General features: G+C 40.2%; 1 protein-coding gene across 1 annotated transcript; it reads left to right on the forward strand.

Moving 5' to 3' along the window:
- Positions 1-4,188: 4,188 nt before the first annotated feature.
- LOC143123046 (myosin heavy chain, fast skeletal muscle-like) lies at positions 4,189-14,830 on the forward strand. The gene is made up of 38 exons (XM_076284156.1): positions 4,189-4,392; positions 4,500-4,643; positions 4,752-4,908; positions 5,387-5,414; positions 5,545-5,659; positions 5,746-5,838; positions 5,928-5,991; positions 6,079-6,177; positions 6,260-6,363; positions 6,445-6,583; positions 6,765-6,883; positions 7,031-7,180; positions 7,372-7,542; positions 7,635-7,935; positions 8,045-8,112; positions 8,198-8,285; positions 8,358-8,475; positions 8,560-8,683; positions 8,782-8,918; positions 9,007-9,262; positions 9,368-9,610; positions 10,137-10,313; positions 10,396-10,541; positions 10,661-10,751; positions 10,835-11,224; positions 11,323-11,568; positions 11,668-11,864; positions 11,986-12,169; positions 12,248-12,413; positions 12,690-12,814; positions 12,902-13,210; positions 13,374-13,577; positions 13,664-13,789; positions 13,894-14,064; positions 14,156-14,260; positions 14,343-14,438; positions 14,545-14,676; positions 14,810-14,830. The coding sequence occupies exons 1-38, from the start codon at positions 4,189-4,191 to the stop codon at positions 14,828-14,830; spliced, it is 5,808 nt and encodes a 1,935-aa protein (XP_076140271.1).
- The last annotated feature ends 3,322 nt before the right edge of the window (positions 14,831-18,152 follow it).

Genomic DNA, 18,152 nt, shown 5'->3' on the forward strand with positions numbered 1-18,152 from the left:
AACTTACCTCATTAGAGTAATGCTAAGTGTGCAGAAGATCAGGCCAATTTAAGGACCTGCAGGGAACAGGGAGGACGGCAAGAGGCTGGGGGGTTCCAATGCACAGTAAGTTATCACCTGCATCAGTTGCCAGAGAGAGGGTATCAAGCAGGAGTAGTTATGTCAAATAGCTGAAGGATGACAGTTGGATTTCAATGAGAAAGTCTTTCAGTTTTACTACTGATTGACAAACAGATTTATCGTTAGCTTATACCCACCCTCTCTAACAACCACTCTCACCCCTACCCTCCCAAAACAAGTCTTACAGTACACGCGTGCAAAGACAATTTGTCAAAATAACCAGAACCAGAAAATAATTAAGACATAGCCAGACACAATAAAGACACAATGACAGTTTGTATATATACTCTTTTGATCCCGTGAGGGAAATTTGGTCTCTGCATTTATCCCAATCCGTGAATTAGTGAAACACACTCAGCACACAGTGAACACACAGGGAGGTGAAGCACACACTAATCCCGCCGCAGTGAGCTGCCTGTTACAACAGCGGCGCTCGGGGAGCAGTGAGGGGTTAGGTGCCTTGCTCAAGGACACTTCAGCCGTGCCTACTGGTCGGGGTTCAAACCAGCAACCCTCCGGTTACAAGTCCGAAGCACTAACCAGTAGGCCACGGCTGCCCCACAATAACATGTAAATAGGAAAATACTGTTGAAAATGTTGAGTTCTTTTGTCACTTTTGCTTGTTTCTTATGGTACTGACTGTGTATGTATCTCTCTCTCTCTCTCTCTCTCTCTCTCTCTCTCTGTGTGTTTGTGTATGTATTAGTATATGTGATCTGTCTGTTATCTGTCTGGTCACTTGTTGAATGTTGTCTGGTGTCGGTCTGGTCTACTGGCTGTTTAATTGTGCACTGCCAGTTGTCTGCAGATGTAAATTAGCCTAAGGCTAACCGGTACAATGTACAAAATGGCAATATTTATGCTTGCCATTGTACATGGTCCCTCACAAATAAAATAAATGAATACATAAAGAAAAATACTCCTCATCAGTTTTAGTAATATGGTGTTGTATGGAATGGCAAATTATCATATGCAATCCAGCAGTAGGAATTTAAAACTGAGTGGAACATAATACACTCTAATAAATATATGACTGATGATTCTCTTATGTTTCAACTATGGAGCTGGAAAGCTATCAAAATAACACAGCAACAGGTCATCATGGTTACTGTGGAGAAGGTCACAAGTATTAAAAATATAAATAGCGCCACAAGTCTAAGGAAGAGAGAAGATAGAGAGAACATTTTATTGAAAAAAATCATATGCCTTTTCTCTGTCTCCCTTTTTGATGTATGCATGATATAGAATGTTCTGAGTGTACTTGGTTAAAGAGAAAAATACTTGTCACAGTACACCAGTCATTAAACTGGAAATGTCTCTTAACCTTAACATAAACCAGTTCTACCCCTTCCAAAAAAGGCCTAAACCATGCTGCTTATGTGTGTGGGGCATAAATAGATGTCAGCATATTAATGTTTGATAGGGATATTGATTTCATGAATTTATTTCAAGGTCTACAGGCATGGCCTATAAATCACAAAGAAGCCATATACTTCAATCCACTGAAATGTACTGAGAACTCCACTTGTAGCCTACTCTTATATTCACACACACAAACATCAATATACATATCCATTGAGTAATTTGGTTCCAAAACGCTATATATCAATTTCAAAAACAATAAGTAATTTTATTTCATCTCAGGTAATAGCAATAATATGTGCAGTTGTGTTGTTTTGATTGAGTAAAGATCAAATAACAATAACCCAATTACAGTTCCACCTCTCAATTCATGAAAATGGAAGATATAGCGTTTTGGAACCAAACTCTTAATTTATCAATAGATCATCACCATCATCTTCATACATAAAAATGCCTCATGTAATACGTTATCATGGCTATCTTTTCTGGTTACATACAGAAGCTACTATATATACATACTTATATTTATTATTATATATATATATATATATATTAGTGTATTAAGATGCCAAATGATGCTTCAAGGAGAAATTTGCCATAATATGACCAGTTTAGGAGTAGTTAAATGTATCTGACAAATTGACTACAATTGACTGGAATAATATTATAGTAACTACTGATATGTAGTAAACCATCAATTTAATTAGCGTGTTGGACAGCAAGGTTGAGGTAATGTTTAAATATATCAAACCATGTCTATCAAAAACATCTTACCTTATTAGGGGGCTGCTTAGTTTGCAGAACATGGCCAATATAAGCACCTGCAGGGAGCAGGGAGAACAGCAAGAGGGTGGGGGTTCCTGTGCACAGTAAGTCTTCCCTGCAGACATTGCCCTGCTGACAACTGACAGGGAGAGGGCTGCTGGAGTTGTTACATGGCAAACACTGTGGTGGTGAAGGATGAGAGTTGGATTTTAATGAAAAAGTCCTTCAGCTTTACTTTTGCTTACATTTACATATGCGTTTTGTCATCTAACTTTGTAACTGACTTTGTTTTTCAGCGGTTTTAACAACATTTCATTTTGATTTTGGAAAGAAAAGGTAAGACTTTATTTGAATTTACTAGTTTAGCAAAAACACTATTACTCCATTTAAGTTTTAAGTTACAAATATAACAATAAAAATATCAGATAATTATTTTTTAGAGACCACTTTCCATAGCCTGTCATTTAATAGAATTGGACAGGTGATCTTGTAAAATTGAATACGCTACAATCACTAGGGGGTTAGAATTTGGAGGGTTAACTTCAGCTACCCAGCTGGCCGGCTCCATTTTTAAAAATGATATCTAACATATGCTAACTTCCAATTATATTTTCACACAAATGTGGATTGGCTATAGCCTGGGTTTTCCCATGCTGCCTTACGCGCGCAATTTTATTCACGCTGCTAGGCAGCCTGGATTCTATGGACTTCGTTTTCACCTCAACGAAGAAACCAATCACAGAATGGAGGGGGGACAGCAAGACGATACACCGAAGCGGTTATGAGCTACGTACAGACGCTTTTGATAGACATTCGTAGCACCCAATAAACGGCTCTGGGCATTCGTAAACCACGTTTCAAATATGAGAAAATTTACATGTAGTTCCCAGACCCCATCTCAATGAGATGATGTTTGGCATTAGCCAGGCTAGATTGGCTAATCCTCCCAGCAGGAAATTACCAGCGAAACCACCAATCCACATGGACAACACAATTTGTGGCCATCAGTAATGAGGCACCTAACTGGTGGAAGTGAGTACGTGTTGGGTGCCATTTTTAATGATGGTGGCAGCCTAATGAGTATTTTTGGCTGAATTAGCTAGTGTAGTATCAGCCAATGAAATTAATGGGGGCGCTTCTTCCACACTCTCTCCAGTTCTATATAGTATGGCTCTAATTATATGGCTACAACACACAACAAGGTGGCTGCTTTGCAGGGCTAATCCAAAAATTTTCCTTTATAAATGTGATTATTATTGTGTTTACAGCATATCATTGAGTTGAAAAGTTTTGTTCTTAAAATGGATCTTTGATAGGTAAAGACAGTCATTAGGAGAAAAAGGGATTTATTGTCAAATCTACCATAAATGACACCGAAATATTTGCTATCTCTTTCCACAATATAATTGCACACTGTTCTTAGTCCTTCCAAGGATATTGAATGCCGGTCAAACAGAATTCAGAGAGAGCACTCCTAAATCTCCCCATATGCAGCATCATCTGTTCTGTAATTGTTGGTCAAAATAGAGAAAAAAAATCAGAGGTTGCCATTTCTTTGGTCATGGATTTAATGCTGAATGTTTTCAATGAATAATATTAAAGGGAATAGTTTATAAGACGTTTATAAGAAGAAAGGGGAGCAGAATTTGTTAATGCCAATAGACATATAGTATGTATGTACTGTGTAGACTGGTAAACCATTATGAATTTGAGTACTGATGTAATTGTAACAATACTAATACCATATTGTATATGTACAATTATAACAATACCAATTATTGTATATGTACAATTTTATGCATTGTTTCCAGATTCTATTTATTTTGTTATGGCATCTGCACCATTAGTAATATTGACTTAAAAAGATTAGATTAAACTTATTTAATTGATTAAATTTGGTAATTTTATAAATTCTTCTGATCTATGTAGTAACCAGCAACCATGGGGGACGGTGAAATGGCGCAATATGGCAAGGCTGCCATCTACCTTCGTAAGCCTGAGAAAGAGAGACTTGAGGCCCAAAGCAAGCCCTTTGATGCAAAGAGTGCTTGCTATGTCGTTGACAAAGAGGACTTGTATGTCAAGGGTACAATTAAGAAGAAAGAGGGTGGCAAAGCCACTGTTGAAGTGCTTGAAACCAAGGAGGTACTTTAGCAAGGCTGTAAAAATTGTTCTAATAATAAAATGTAATTTTAACAGAAAGTTTGTTGAATGCATCTCTTTGTTAAAGCTGTTTTCTACATTGGCTTTAGGAAAGGACAGTGAAGGAAGATGAAGTCTTCCCCATGAATCCTCCCAAGTTTGACAAAATTGAGGACATGGCCATGATGACCCACCTCAATGAAGCTTCTGTCCTGTATAACCTCAAAGAGCGTTATGCAGCATGGATGATCTACGTAAGCATTACAGTTAAATACAAAAACAAAAGCATTACAGTTAAATACAAATTAAATAAATACAAATAAAAATGCTAGAAAACCAATCTTCCTATTTCCTTATTCTAGACCTACTCTGGACTTTTCTGTGTCACTGTGAACCCCTACAAGTGGCTCCCAGTGTACGATGCAGAGGTGGTGACTGCCTACAGAGGCAAGAAGCGCATGGAGGCCCCACCCCACATCTTCTCTGTCTCTGACAACGCCTATCAGTTCATGCTTCAAGGTATGCTTACAGTTTAAGAGCCACTGAATTAAAGGTGCCATGTGTAAGAATTGAGGTACATGGTTTCGTCTCTTATCTAAATCTGACCATGGAGTTCACTTTGGCAGAAAGCTGAAGGTGATTGCTGATAGGCTGTCCCAATCAGTGGCGCCTGCACAATCCAATCACGTTTGAGAGGGAAACAACAAATTGAGGGTTTCCGAGATTTCTCTTTTTTCCTTTTTTTAGAAGAAGTAACGGGTACTCACGGTTATGGATAGAAATGTAGTGGAGTAAAGAGTACAATATTTGCCTCTCAAATGTACTTGAGTAAAGTCATGAGTACTGCCCAGTAAATGTACTCCGTTACTGTCCGGCTCTGCTAATTGCACCAGGGTACGAATACACTGCTAGGGGTGCAAATATCCTTACCCATAAATTATACATTTGATTGATATATTTAAAATGATTCACTCATGTCAACTATTTTGCCCCACAGACAGGGAAAACCAGTCTATCCTGATTACGTAAGTGTCAAAGCATGTTTTAAAACTTTTCACAGCTTTAAGGACAAAGCCTTTGTATTATTTTTTGTGTAATAGTATAGCACTCTTTTAATCATGATCTAAAAATTGTAAAATCTTTTGTGTACTCCAGTGGAGAATCTGGTGCTGGCAAGACTGTAAACACCAAGCGTGTCATCCAGTACTTTGCAACAATTGCAGTGTCTGGTGAAAAGAAGAAAGACTCGGAAGCAAAAAGCAAAATGAAGGTTAGGACCCCATGCATGTGTATAGGCTAATTATCACACAGCAACACGGGCATGCACTTTATAACAATTTACACATTGACTTGCAGGGCTCTCTTGAAGACCAGATTATTGCTGCCAATCCACTGCTGGAGGCTTATGGTAATGCCAAGACTGTGAGGAATGACAACTCTTCACGTTTTGTAAGTTAATTTCTCATCTGAACTCTTGCCTCATTTTTGTAGTTATGGATGAAGATCAATTTCTTAAGATAATGTTGTATCTCAAACAGGGTAAATTCATCAGAATTCACTTTGGTACATCTGGAAAACTGGCTAGTGCTGATATTGAAACTTGTAAGTATAATTATGTTTTGTTTATAAAAATGTTTCATGATTTCTGTCTTTTTTCAACTTAAAATACATACTTCCCTATGCAAATAGACCTGCTGGAGAAGTCTAGAGTGACATTCCAGCTTCCTGATGAGAGAGGCTACCACATCTTCTACCAGATGATGACCAACCACAAGCCTGAAATTATAGGTAAGGTTAATATTTTCAACCAACATTCAAATATCAATACATGTAATTCTGAATTTGTAAAATTATGTTTTAACCCCTATAGAAATGTCCCTCATCACAACCAATCCCTATGACTTCCCAATGTGCAGTCAGGGTCAGATCACTGTGGCTAGCATCGATGACAAAGAGGAGTTGGATGCCACAGATGTAAGTCTTCCAAGAATTTTTCCCCCATAAAATTTTTTGAAAATAAATAAATAATAATAATCATATAATTTACTATTCCAGGATGCAATTGACATCCTGGGTTTCAGTAATGAGGAGAAAGTCACCATTTACAAGCTGACTGGTGCTGTGCTCCATCATGGCAACATGAAGTTCAAGCAGAAGCAGCGTGAGGAGCAGGCTGAGCCTGATGGCACTGAGGGTAGGTTACAACACTATACTGAATCAGTCAGTTCTAGGAACAATGTTAAAGTAGTCTTCTTTATTGTAGTATTTTTACAATGTTTTACTTATATATATATACATTTATTTAAATTTTACTCTTATTAAAGTTATTAATTTATTATATTTATTACCCACAACAAAAACCTCACTGTTCTCAGATGCTGACAAAGTCGCTTACCTCCTGGGCCTGAACTCCGCTGACATGCTGAAGGCTTTGTGCTACCCAAGAGTGAAAGTCGGAAATGAGTTTGTCACCAAGGGTCAGACCGTGCCACAGGTATTATTTCCCCCATGACAAGGTTGACTAAAGAGCAGTTTTTGAGATTGTATAGAAGGAATTTTGCAATTGGTATTGACCTTTAATCATAAATGTTCAAAACCACTCTAATTGTAAGGTTTGGTCTGTGCCTAAAACCTTTTTCAGGTCAATAACTCAGTTGCGGCCTTGTCCAAGTCTATCTATGAGAGGATGTTCTTGTGGATGGTCATCCGTATCAACCAGATGTTGGACACAAAGCAGCCAAGACAGTTCTTCATTGGTGTGCTGGATATTGCTGGCTTTGAGATTTTCGATGTAAGGATTACATTATACCACAGTTAAATACATGTCAACATGTAAATATGAGGAGAAAAATTCATGTACATGTGTCACTCACAAAAGATATCTCATTACTATATCAGGACAAAATTAAGACTGTTCACCATCACGTTTCCATGATTCAAGTGAGCCACTGTCAAATAATGATTCATATGTTTCCACCACAGTTTAATAGCATGGAACAGCTGTGCATCAACTTCACCAATGAGAAACTGCAACAGTTCTTCAACCACCACATGTTTGTCCTGGAGCAAGAGGAGTACAAGAAAGAGGGCATTGAATGGGAGTTCATTGACTTCGGCATGGACTTGGCCGCTTGCATTGAGCTTATTGAGAAGGTCAGGTTTAATCAATCAAACTAGTCAAGTGCTAAGTTTGTAGTGTTTCATGATGTCAACCATATCAACTAATCTAATCTTTTGTAAAACAGCCCATGGGTATCTTTGCAATCCTTGAAGAGGAGTGCATGTTCCCCAAGGCCTCTGATACAACTTTCAAGAACAAGCTGTACGACCAGCATCTTGGTAAAACTAAGGCCTTCGAGAAGCCTAAGCCCAAAAAGGGCAAGGCTGAGGCCCACTTCTCCTTGGTGCACTATGCTGGCACTGTGGACTACAATGTTGGTGGGTGGCTGGACAAGAACAAGGATCCACTGAATGATTCTGTTGTGCAGCTGTACCAGAAATCGGGAGTAAAACTCCTGCCTACCTTGTACCCACCTGTTGTTGAGGGTAACAACAAAACACTACACAAGTCTACAAGCGATACAAAAATATCCAATGTATGAATTTCTATGCATATGTAACTCAATTATTGACTCCATCATGTGTATGTCAACAGAGGCTGGTGGTGGTGGTAAGAAGAAGAAGAAGGGTGGCTCCATGCAGACTGTGTCATCACAGTTCAGGGTATGTATATTAAACCAATAACAAACAAACCATTCATGTTAAAGAGCAGTGACGGGATATTTTGACTCCATTTTTACCTCAACAGGAGAACTTGGGCAAATTGATGACCAACTTGAGGAGCACCCATCCTCACTTTGTGCGTTGTCTGATTCCAAATGAAATTAAGAAACCAGGTAAAGTGCGTTCGTGGTGAATAAAGATGCATTACATTGAGAATATGAGATCTCATGACCTGTATTTGACAGGTTATATGCAGAACTTCCTGGTCATCCACCAGCTCAGGTGCAATGGTGTACTTGAGGGTATCAGAATCTGCAGAAAGGGTTTCCCAAGCAGAATCCTCTATGGTGACTTCAAGCAGAGGTGAAATAGGACAGCAACTAAATTATTAATCATGTTGTATACCAGATATAAACAGGTAAAAATGTATGTATTTATTATGTCCAGATACAAAGTGTTGAATGCCAGTGTTATCCCTGATGGTCAATTCATTGATAACAAGAAGGCTGCTGAGAAGCTCTTGGGATCCATTGATGTTGATCACACCCAGTACAAGTTTGGTCACACTAAGGTAGAGAGGTTTCAATCTAAATCTGCTTGTCGAACAATTAGGATCACAACTTTTTTTACTGTGTCCAATTTATACATATAATATCCCACCTCTCTCAGGTGTTCTTCAAAGCTGGTCTGTTGGGTACCCTTGAGGAGATGAGAGACGAAAAACTGGCTACCTTGGTCACAATGACTCAAGCTCTCTGTCGTGCATACCTGATGAGGAGGGAGTTTGTGAAGATGATGGAGAGGAGGTCATTGTTTTCATTTTTTATAAGCATTCAATTGTATTAGTATTTCTTTTCAAGGACAATTATCTCACAAACAAGTGTTCTTGTTTAGAGAGGCTATCTACACCATCCAGTACAATATCCGCTCATTCATGAATGTCAAGACTTGGCCATGGATGAAGGTTTACTACAAGATCAAGCCTCTGCTGAAGAGTGCTGAAACTGAGAAGGAGCTGGCCAATCTGAAGGAGAACTACGAGAAACTCAAAGTGGACCATGCAAAGACAGAGGCCAGGAAGAAGGAGCTGGAGGAGAAGATGGTGGCTCTGGTGCAAGAGAGGAATGACCTGGCGCTGCAAGTGGCATCGGTAAGTATATAGTATACAATTCCAATATTCATACCACTACCCAGTCTCAGCTTTGTGTAATCAATACAAACCAGATGTCATGTTTCCATTTTATATTTACAATAGGGATCTGAGGGTCTCAATGATGCAGAGGAAAGGTGTGAGGGTCTTATCAAAAGTAAGATCCAGCTTGAGGCCAAGCTCAAAGAGACAACAGAGAGACTGGAGGATGAAGAGGAAATCAATGCTGAGCTGACTGCCAAGAAGAGGAAACTGGAGGATGAGTGCTCTGAGCTCAAGAAGGACATTGATGATCTGGAGCTGACCTTGGCCAAAGTGGAGAAGGAGAAACATGCCACTGAGAACAAGGTATGCATTTCTGAAGGCATACTTGTGGTATTTGGTAGGGTTGGAAAACGGCAACACTGGACAAAATAAGCAGCATAGAGCAGAAACTTGATGAATGAGGAATAATACAGATCACTAGCAGGAAAATGAATTGGAATCTATAAGTGGGAATCCGTAACACCAAACATGGTGTATTTGTTAACTGGAAGTCCTGCATTGCAATATAATCACATTATTTTAAAATGTTGGGCATGCCTGACGTTTCACCCACTGTTTATTTCTGTCACCATAACAATAGATTTTGGACAATATTTATGAATATTATGATTGTTTATGTCAGATGTGAACATGTATTCACATGATGTACTTTTAATGTCTGTATGATCTTCTTATGAGGAATTACATATCTCTCCTCAATCATTTAGATAAGAACCTGAAGTTGTTAGCCTGAAATTGCCAAGATGGATGACCAGTATATGGACTTTGCATATAGTCAGTAATTCTTTGGAATTTCACTGGACACTAATATGAAACTTTGTATGCTCAGGTTAAAAACCTGACTGAAGAGATGGCTTCTCAAGATGAATCAATTGCTAAGTTGACAAAGGAGAAGAAAGCCCTCCAAGAGGCCCACCAGCAGACTCTTGATGATCTTCAGGCAGAGGAAGACAAAGTCAACACTCTGACCAAGTCCAAGACTAAGCTTGAACAGCAAGTGGATGATGTAAGTTCTGAATATATTGTGTATGAATAAACAAATTATGCAATTGAGACTATTTCCCACTTACACACCTCACATTTTGAAGCTTGAGGGTTCCCTGGAGCAAGAAAAGAAGCTCCGCATGGACCTTGAGAGAGCCAAGAGAAAGCTTGAGGGTGACCTGAAGCTGGCCCAGGAGAGCATCATGGATCTGGAGAATGACAAGCAGCAATCTGAGGAGAAGATAAAGAAGTAAGGCTATATAAGGCTAATATCTAATATCTGTTACAAAACATTGGTTTAATATTAAAATTAATATCCATGCATGCAGGCAATTTGAGGGTTAACTTGTTCTTCCACTTGTTTATCAGGAAGGACTTTGAAACAAGCCAACTTCTTAGTAAGATTGAAGATGAACAATCGCTGGGTGCTCAGCTTCAGAAGAAGATCAAGGAGCTTCAGGTTTTTTTTTTTGGCCATTTTTAAAAAACTGTTTTGATTTTCTTTAAGTTAAGTGTTGATATATGTTTTCTCACAATCAATAGGCTCGCATTGAGGAACTGGAGGAAGAGATTGAGGCTGAGCGCGCAGCTCGTGCCAAGGTTGAGAAGCAGAGAGCGGATCTTTCCAGGGAACTTGAGGAGATCAGTGAAAGGCTTGAGGAGGCTGGTGGTGCCACTGCTGCTCAAATTGAGATGAACAAGAAGCGTGAGGCTGAGTTCCAGAAGCTGCGTCGTGACCTTGAAGAGTCCACCCTGCAGCATGAAGCCACTGCGTCAGCTCTCCGCAAGAAGCAGGCCGACAGCGTGGCCGAGCTGGGAGAGCAGATTGACAACCTCCAACGTGTCAAGCAGAAGCTTGAGAAGGAGAAGAGTGAATACAAGATGGAGATTGATGATCTCTCCAGCAATATGGAGGTTGTTGCTAAATCTAAGGTTGGTGAAATGTTTACCATCATGCTATCTTGTCAACAAAAATCAACTTACAATAATTTCATTAACTTTTTGCTACTAACGGACATTATCATGAACAGACAAATCTGGAGAAGATGTGCCGCACCCTTGAGGACCAACTCAGTGAAACCAAGGCCAAGAGTGATGAGGGTGCCCGACAGGTCAATGACCTCAGTGCTCAGAGAGCAAGACTTCAGACTGAAAATGGTGAGCTTGGCCGCCAGGTTGAGGAGAAAGATGCTCTTGTGTCTCAGCTGACCAGGAGCAAACAGGCCTTCACTCAGCAAGTTGAGGAGCTGAAGAGACTGAATGAAGAGGAAGTCAAGGTACCGATACCTACAGTATGCATGAAATGGAAAAAATGGATTACAGAAATCACATTTTGGTAAATGCTTTAATAAACACCCTTACTTGTTAACAAACAGGCCAAGAATGCCCTAGCTCATGCTGTTCAGTCAGCTCGCCACGACTGCGACCTTCTAAGGGAGCAGTTTGAGGAGGAGCAGGAAGCAAAGGCTGAGCTTCAACGTGGCATGTCCAAGGCCAACAGCGAGGTTGCTCAGTGGAGGACCAAGTACGAAACTGATGCCATCCAGCGCACTGAGGAGCTTGAGGAGTCCAAGTATGTGCTAAAGATGCAAAAACATGATTTTGGATACGGATTTTGTCCACTAAAACCTTCTATTTTCTTGGTGTAAAAATCATCATGTTTTCTGACTTAAATATGGTGCTTTTTCCTTCAGAAAAAAGCTTGCCCAGCGTCTCCAGGAGGCTGAGGAGCAAATCGAGGCTGTCAACTCAAAATGTGCCTCTTTAGATAAAACCAAGCAGAGACTACAGGGTGAGGTTGAGGACCTCATGATTGATGTGGAGAGAGCCAATGGTCTAGCTGCCAACCTTGACAAGAAGCAAAGAAACTTTGACAAGGTAACCTCCAAAACATCATTCAGATGTGGAGTGTAGGTGAATAAGTATAAGCCTCACAACAAAAACTGTTTCTTAAAGGTCCTGGCAGAATGGAAGCAGAAATACGAGGAGGGTCAGGCAGAGTTGGAAGGTGCCCAGAAAGAGGCTCGTTCTCTCAGCACTGAGCTGTTCAAGATGAAGAACTCCTATGAGGAGTCACTTGACCACCTGGAGACCCTGAAGAGGGAGAACAAGAACTTGCAGCGTGAGTCAAAATAACCCAATACATACTGTATCCCACTGAAATTTTTTTTTTTAAACAGATTTACTTGTTTGACATGGCAAAAATATTACAAAATATATTACAAAAAAGTAGTGTACTGTGTGTACAGTCCTGAATTTAGTCAAACAACAAAAATAAAACTCATAATCAAAGGCATATATAAAACAAGCTTAAATTATCTAAAGGACAAGTGCAGTAAATAGATTGCAGTAAACTTCTAGATAATATGTTTACTGTGATATAACTGCATATTTGCAGAGGAGATTTCTGACCTGACTGAGCAGCTTGGTGAGACTGGAAAGAGCATCCATGAGCTGGAGAAGGCCAAGAAGACTGTAGAAACTGAGAAGTCTGAGATCCAAACAGCCCTGGAAGAGGCTGAGGTAGAAATTCAGACAGGCTTTCCTACGCAGTGAGAAATGGAAATTATGCTGTTTTTTATATTTTAAAATTTGTAATTTGTTGTTTAGGGGACTCTTGAGCATGAGGAGTCCAAGATTCTTCGTGTCCAACTTGAACTCAACCAGGTCAAGGGTGAGGTTGACAGGAAACTTGCAGAAAAGGATGAGGAGATGGAGCAGATCAAGAGGAACAGCCAGAGGGTGATTGACTCCATGCAGAGCACTCTGGACTCTGAGGTCAGGAGCAGGAATGATGCCCTGAGAATTAAGAAGAAGATGGAGGGAGACCTCAATGAGATGGAGATTCAGCTGAGCCATGCTAACCGCCAGGCTTCTGAGTCCCAGAAACAACTGAGAAATGTGCAGGCTCAACTCAAGGTTAGTCATGTCGATTTTACTATGCATCTAATGATTTGTTTGATCATGTCAATAAAACAACACTTTGGTGTAGTCTATTGTAATATTATCTAAAAGTAGTAAAACAAATCTTAGCAGTAAATAGTAGCACTATATATTTTGTCATTTCACATTTTTCGGAAAGGATGCCCAACTGCACCTTGATGACGCTGTAAGAGGACAAGACGACATGAAAGAGCAGGTTGCCATGGTGGAGCGCAGGAACACCCTGATGGTGGCTGAGATTGAGGAGCTGAGAGCCGCTCTGGAGCAGACAGAGAGAGGTCGCAAAGTGGCTGAGCAAGAGCTGGTTGATGCCAGTGAGCGTGTTGGCCTCCTGCACTCTCAGGTATAGAGAAGAGTGTTAAAAACAGGTAGATCAATTCAACATGTACACCTTTCAGTTTATAATTGACAGGGTCTGTTTAATTTTAGAACACAAGTCTGATTAATACCAAGAAGAAGCTCGAGGCTGATTTGGTTCAGGTCCAAGGTGAAGTTGACGACATTGTCCAAGAGGCTAAAAATGCTGAAGATAAGGCCAAGAAAGCCATCACTGATGTAAAATTGAGTTTTCCAATGTTAATCTAAATTATATATTAAAATACATATTAAAGGTTTATTTTATTTGATGATGATTGATGAAACACCATGTCATAATCTAGGCTGCCATGATGGCAGAGGAGCTGAAGAAGGAGCAGGACACCAGTTCTCATCTGGAGAGGATGAAGAAGAACCTGGAGGTCACTGTGAAGGATCTGCAGCACCGCCTGGATGAGGCTGAGAATCTGGCCATGAAGGGTGGCAAGAAACAACTCCAGAAACTGGAGTCCAGGGTAAGCAGCAAAATATGGAGGTTAAAACATGTGCCAAAAACATACAGCAACAGAGAATAGTGTCATACATGTACTTATTCTCAATATTAAGGTTCGTGAGCTGGAAGCCGAAGTGGAGGCTGAACAGAGACGTGGTGTTGATGCCGTCAAGGGAGTCCGCAAATACGAGAGGCGGGTGAAGGAGCTCACCTATCAGGTACCTGATCCTCTCTCTTCACTTTGTTAATCAATATCAAACTCAAACAAAGCAACAAGGCTTAATACACGTTTCACTCTAGACTGAAGAGGACAAGAAGAATGTTACCAGACTTCAGGATCTGGTTGACAAGCTGCAGCTGAAGGTCAAGGCCTACAAAAGGCAGGCTGAGGAAGCTGTGAGTAGTATTTTTTTTAGTTGTTTAAATCTCTTTGATAATCTCACTTGGGCTTTTTATTGCATGATGAATTATTTAATTTAATGAACACATTTACTAAATACAGGAGGAACAAGCCAACGGCTACCTGTCCAAGTTCAGGAAGGTGCAGCATGAGCTTGAGGAGGCTGAGGAGCGTGCTGACATTGCTGAGTCCCAGGTGAACAAGCTGAGGGCCAAGAGCCGCGACTCTGGAAAGGTAAAATATTTCCTGTTATATATATTTTTTATGTCCTGTTATGCTTTTATTATTATTATTATTTGGGACGCTTTGGGTTATTTCCTGTCTTTGTATGTAATGAAATTCATGTTATGTCTGTTTTTTCCCTTAGGGCAAAGAGGCTGCAGAATAAACCAACTCACTTTCATCTAGATTAATATCCTAATTACTGTGATCATTCTGTAGCTATGTACACTGTCTAATAAATATTGAAAATCTGAATATTCTTATTTATTGTTTATATATATATAAGGGGATAAGGGATGGGCAACTTTGAAGAACATTTTCTTGTCGCTGTCAGAGGGCCAGATGTGATCGGCGCGTCCACCAGTGATATCAGGAATCAGGAGTATTAAATACAGTAGCCTATGTCTGCACAGTTTGCCAACATGCATTGATTTAATATTTTCTATACTCAAATGCATTTTTAATATTGCTTTTATTCACCAATGAACTTGAAATAAACGCAAGTAGTAATGGGAAAAAGCTAAAGATGACTAAAAACCGGTATAAAAAATAATGTTGGTGATTTATTGTAATCTCACAATGAAAAAAAATAAGAAAAATCCAACCTTGAAGGGAAGCAAATTTATTTTGAGAAAAAGGAAAATCTCATAAAGAAATAAATATTTTAAACAAAAACACGTCGCTCACAATTATTGTGATACAGAACATGTAGCCTCTAGCTAACCAGCTGGAAAACAAATTGTTTCATTGTATTGCACGCACAGCAAGACCATGCAATGCATGAATTGGTGACCGGATTGAAGCAGCAATGTAATCTAGTGTGTAACTGCATTTCATCGACATTAAAATGACCAACACAGTACAAATGCAAAGAAAATGTCATCTCATCTCAACTATGGGTGCAGCCATGTTTGTCGTAAGGTTGTACGGCCACCTCGGGGTACCCTCAAGGTAAAGGGGGCATGCCTGCGTGAAATGCAGCAAGAAACTGTGTAATTTACACTTTCCAACTCGGGCGGGGGATTTACAAGACAAATAAAGGGCCAAATGTTTCCCAGATAATTATGAGTGTCTTAACTTAGCCAATAGTTACAGCCTGTTCACCGACAACACCTGCTCAGAACAGTATAGGCCTAGTCATATTTTTGTTATCTGATCTTATTTCGTTATCCCTTTCGTAAACCTAACAGATGTGTCAGTCAGGGGCGTAGCAAGCGTGGGGGATGTGGGTGTTATAACGTACACACTTTTGCTGGAACAAGATTCTATTCCCCACACTTTTTGTCAGATTAAAGCTGCAGTTGGCAAGATTTTTTTGATCATATTCACTGAAACCGACACTATGCTCCGACAGAACAACATAAATCAGCCAGTTTAAAAAAAAAAAAACACACACTTCTACCTCCACCTAGAGTCTATTATTTGTTTTGCAAAAATCTACAGCTCCTGGTTCTTCTGGTCCAATCAGAGCAGGGCTGTGTGAGATCTGACTATAAATCACAGTCTGGTGCAGTCTGGTGCACACTGACGAGCACAAACTCGATGAGAGGGTGCTTGTGGTAGTGGGGGAGGGGCATGAGTGTTGTAAACATTCAAAATTTTGGCTAAGTCCCCTCAATCTGTCAGACTTGCCTACTGCAGCTTTAAAACGAAAGTAAAATATGGAAATAAATGCTTCCGTAAAGAGTTGGAACCATATCTACCATAACGCACACACAAAGAGACACAAATAGCTCTGTTGATTTGATTGAACAGTCATCCAGCCAATCACATCAAGTTATCGTCAGTGAAGAACCAGAGCCGCTCTGATCAAATTCAAAGTGTGCGTCTTTCAAGGCTGTGCTGCTGCTTGGGTCTGCATTATAATGTCTGCAATGAGCAGATTTGAGGTAGAATTGAAATGATAATTGTTACCGCATTATGCTAATTTAGTAAACCAAAATTCCCTGTCTGAGTTTTTGTCACAATGTAGAAATGCAGGGAGTCAAAGTGAAAGCGGGTGTGCGCGCATCAAGGCACTTGTTGTTTCTGCAGAAAGGCCCTTGGCTACTGTTCTCAGAGCATTATGCTTTCTGCGAACTGCGATGTTCCAAACAGAGTGACAGCTAGGATGCAATGCCTAATAATCTCACTGCCTTCGGCATAACTGCTAACAGTGCACCTAGGCCTACTGTTAAACACCTGAAAAATATTAAGCTGCTGTTTTCTTTTCATGACGAGCACTAGGCCTATGCTTGAATGATTTATGACTGAATGGAACGTTGCGTTTTTAAGCGCCAGAACTGCTTATCACGTTGTGTGACAAAGTTTACACCAATCATCATCTTCTAATGTATCCTTATATTGAGATGTCCATTCTCTTTGCCCTAGGCTATCATTTGTGCGCGAAGTATGTTTCAATTAAGACAGTATACAAGCTATTTTTATTGTTGTAATATTGAATGATTTCATGAATAAATTGTACGCACAGTGCGTACAGGATTACGGCTGGCGGCGCCACTGACCAAGGCCACAGTAGCCTGTGAACCTCTGATTTTCAAAGGGGAATCATGGCCAACGCAGGGGGCAACTCTTCTCTTCAATTTCCCTCCCAAATTACTTTTTATTGTCTGAAGTCATCTATCGCAATAAGCTAACATTCTAAGCAACAGCAAAGCAAAATGCAAGCTAACCAAAGTGCAGTCGGTTCTCCCGCCATGGTTTTGGAAATCACACACCTGCTGCATTTGAAGGCCCACACATAATAATGGTGCATTCAGGGCACTTCGGACCTTTCCCGTGGCTACTTTGTTTTTCCCACAGCAAGTGTTCATGTGCTTTGCCGTCGGAATGTTTGACAAACACGGATGCCACAACAAAGGTTAAAACATACACTCACTAATCCTAAACAAACAACTGTATTTGCTTAAAATATAGTGTAAGACGCTTGTGAAAGAAAGATATGCAGCTTTAAAGTGACAAAAACGGCAAATTCCCAAGTTCACATTAAAACTGTTGGACATGAAGGCCACATGGACTACAAACGAACTACAACGTGGCGACAAAAGTGATGACGAGCCCCTAACTGGGCAACTCTGTTAGCAAAATCTAGCCCCAGTTTCCGACCTCTAACTCACACATTACGTGACGTGAATGACGCGGAATGATGATGTTTTCACTGGGAAAAAGGTTTTTCCGAAGCCCATGAATGCTAGGTAAGGCCGACGACTATAACTCTACACGCCCCCTGTTGCACGTCACATTTTAATTTGCTAGCTGATCCTGCTTCCTGGCTCCCCAAAATGCTGCATCATGTGAACAGATCAGCAGGCCGGCAAATTTTCACCTCGTTTTCAGACATACGTTGCGGCAAAAAGACGTCTCCTCTTTCCGCAAATTTAGCGTGATCTCTGTGTGAAAAGGCCTGTCTATGATCTGCAGCTTTCCTCAAACTATGGGCCTCCTCAACAATTAGCCTAGTGGCCCACATAGCCGCGGAATTAAGTTAT

Source organism: Alosa pseudoharengus, unplaced genomic scaffold (assembly GCF_046254945.1).
Source record: "Alosa pseudoharengus isolate Yale_2024_CS ecotype anadromous, Long Island Sound unplaced genomic scaffold, YU_APseudo_1.1 YU_APseudo_1.1_scf_14, whole genome shotgun sequence".
NCBI classification, from domain to species: domain Eukaryota; kingdom Metazoa; phylum Chordata; class Actinopteri; order Clupeiformes; family Clupeidae; genus Alosa; species Alosa pseudoharengus.